The sequence below is a fragment of the Pinus tabuliformis genome, chromosome 5_2, assembly GCF_031772625.1.
Source record: "Pinus tabuliformis cultivar Carrire ecotype Pingquan chromosome 5_2, CPIR1, whole genome shotgun sequence".
NCBI lineage: Eukaryota > Viridiplantae > Streptophyta > Pinopsida > Pinales > Pinaceae > Pinus > Pinus tabuliformis.
In genome coordinates, this window is record NC_142306.1 from 483,376,473 (window position 1) to 483,379,422 (window position 2,950).

General features: G+C 43.1%; 1 protein-coding gene across 1 annotated transcript; it reads right to left on the bottom strand.

Moving 5' to 3' along the window:
* Positions 1–666: 666 nt before the first annotated feature.
* LOC149159775 (uncharacterized) lies at positions 667–1,440 on the bottom strand. Its single transcript, XM_089434421.1, has one exon. The coding sequence runs from the start codon at positions 1,438–1,440 to the stop codon at positions 667–669; it is 774 nt and encodes a 257-aa protein (XP_089290547.1).
* Between the last annotated feature and the right edge of the window lie 1,510 nt (positions 1,441–2,950).

Here is a 2,950-nt window from a genome sequence, read left to right on the forward strand (position 1 = left end):
TTATGCCTCGGGAAGGAGAGAAGGTGGCCGAGGGGGATCCATTAACCAAAATAGAGAAATTTGTTGACTTGATAAGAGCGAGAATCCATTTGGTCCACCGATTGTCAAAACCAAAAGCCCTTAATGTGGCCTCTAGGTAATTCCAATTCACTTTGTCGAAAGCTTTTGAAAGGTCAAGCTGAATCATCATACCAGGGATTTTTCTGGACTGCAAAGTATGTATCATCTCCTACGCCAAGAGGATGTTTTCCAGAATTTGTCTGCCTTCCACGAAGCCTGACTGCTCCTCTGAGATGATGTCATGGAGGATAGGTTTAAGTCTGTTAGCGATGACCTTAGAGATGATTTTATGAATCACGTTGCACAGAGCTATGGGGCGGAACTTTTCTGGAGTTCGGGCTTCCTCTTCTTTGGGGATTAGGGCTAGGAAAGTAGAGTTTAGGCCTTTAAGAATTGAGCCAGATTGTCTTGAATCTTCAACTACTTCCCAGACCTCTGTTTTGACTGTTTGCCAACAAGCTTTGTAGAAGTTTATAGTAAAACCATCTGGGCCCGGAGCTTTATCATTTGGCATGTCTTTAACAGCCTCCTCCACCTCCTCCATTGAGATCTTTCTTAACAAAGAGGCATTTTGTGCTGGAGTAATGATTTGGGGTATGGCCTGAATTATTTCCTCTCTGGCTTCTGATCGATCTTCTTGAGATTCCTCGGCAATTTGCTTAAAGTTACTAGTAAGCAAAGTTGAGATCTCATTGTGGTTTTGAATAACTTCTCCAGATGCATTGGTAAGCTTAAGGATTTTGTTAGACCCCTGTAATCCATCGTCGATCTATGGAAGAACTTTGTATTTTGCTCTCCCTCCTTCAACCATTGGATGCGAGATTTTTGCTTCCAAAGGATTTCTTCCTGTTGGCAGCGGAGCTGCCATTTCTGCATTAGTATCTTTTCCTGTTCATTTGAGTCCTCCCTGTTAATCCCTGAAGCCCAGTCCTTATGAATTTGACTTAGTCGGTCTTCTATATTGTGCTTTTCCTGGAAAATATTACCAAACTCGGTTGCATTCCATTCCTTGATTTTGTGTTTGATGTGCTTTAGTTTGGATTGGAGTTTAAACATTTTGGTCCCCCTTATATTCCTGGGCTCTTCCCACCATTTTTTCACCAGTTCAGGAAACTTTGGGTGTGTTAGCCAGAATTTCTCAAATCTGAAAGGCCTGTTTTTGGGGGTCTCAAGAAAGGCAGCTTCCAGGGCGATGGGCCAGTGGTCTGATCCCCCACTGGGGAGGATATCAGAGTCAACTATTGTTCCTTCCAGTAAGATGTTTTCTGAGATCAAAAAACGGTCAAGGCGAGAGGCTATTTTGTTTTCTCCTCCTCTTCGGTTGTTCCAAGTGTAGAGCCCATTTTTTGGGGGGATGTCGACCAGTTGGGCGGATTCCATGAAGTCAACAAAGAGTTCTGAGTCTCTATTTAGTCGCCTAAGGCCTCCTTTTTTTTCCAGGAGGGTGGTAATCATGTTGAAATCCCCTCCCATTATGATCTTTGAATGTTGGTATCTTAGCTTTAACTTCATTAACGAGTTCAGGAAAGAAATTTTATCTTCTAAACGCTGAGGCCCATAGACATTTATACAGAGGTAGGTTTCAGAATTACCTGTTAGTTGAAATTCTGTGGCGATGTATGATCTGGTAGCTTCCATAGAGGTGATTTCGATGACTCTGGAGTCCCAGAGGGTTGCAATGCCTCCTTCCCATCCTTGACTGGCTATGTCTATATATTTGATAGTTTTTCCTAGCTTTTTGGTGATGTTCTCCAGCTGATCAGTGGCACATTTTGTTTCCTGAATGAGCATAATATCTGGCTTTTCCTGTTGTAACTTCCTCTTGAGAAGTCGTTGTTTGACGTGGCTGTTAAGCCTTCTTGTATTCCAGGAGATGATTTTCATTAATAATGATGAGGTTATTGGTAGGACAGGAAGGCGTGTAAATCCTTCATTTTGCCTGAATTGATCATTAGGATACCCAAATCATGAAGAACCTCTCCATTCGTCCTTCGGCCTCTTCTCTTGTTTTGCTTCCGTCCTAATGAATGAATAAAAAGACTTTTGGATTGGTTACCTGTGCCTTTCATGATTCCTAATCTTTTCTTTTGCTTGTCTAGCGCCGCTTGTTGTCTTGCTATGAAGAGGTTGCTGATCTTCTTTATTTCTTCCTCTGGGATATTTTCCAGCCCTTGTGTTCTCTAGTGCTTTTCCATATCTGGCAGGTTTACCCCTTCTTTTTCTAGAACTTCATTGAGTTCCAGGTCTTCGCTTTCCCCATCGCTTGTTAGCATGTCTGTGTCTTCATCTCGTTCATCTGCTACTTCATGCGTTTGTATTTCTGTGTTTTCAGCGGTTTCCTCTGCATCCGTTGATCTGTGGTCTGTCTTATTTTTTTGAGGAGCTTCTAGTAGCTTTGTCTCTTTGTTGTTACCTTCCGAGTCTGCTTCTGAGTCCAGAATGTTGAAGGGATTAAGAGTTTTGTTGGGATCTGTCACTGCTTTGTTTATTCTTTTCCTGTAGGCCCTTTGTCGTGATTTTGTCTTTTTGAAAACCTCCTGGTTCTTGGCTGGCTGCTCAAGCTTGGCATCTTCCACTGGTTTGATTAATGGGCATTCCCTGACAACGTGACCGTGTTCATGGCATTTCCTACACTGGAAGGGGATCTGTTCATAGTCGATGGCTTGAAAGTAATCTTCATCTCTGAACTCTAGCCACAGTCCTTCATGTAAGGCACATGAGACATCCATTTCAACGCAGATCCTGGCACAGGAAGTGTACTTCCTTTGCATCGTTGCCTCCGAGGCTTTAATGAAGGTGCCAAGTCGGTCTCCTATGCGCTTTAGGGTCGCTAGGCCCCAGTAATCTATAGGTAATGAGAAGAGGCAGATCCACACAGGGACTTGGGTGA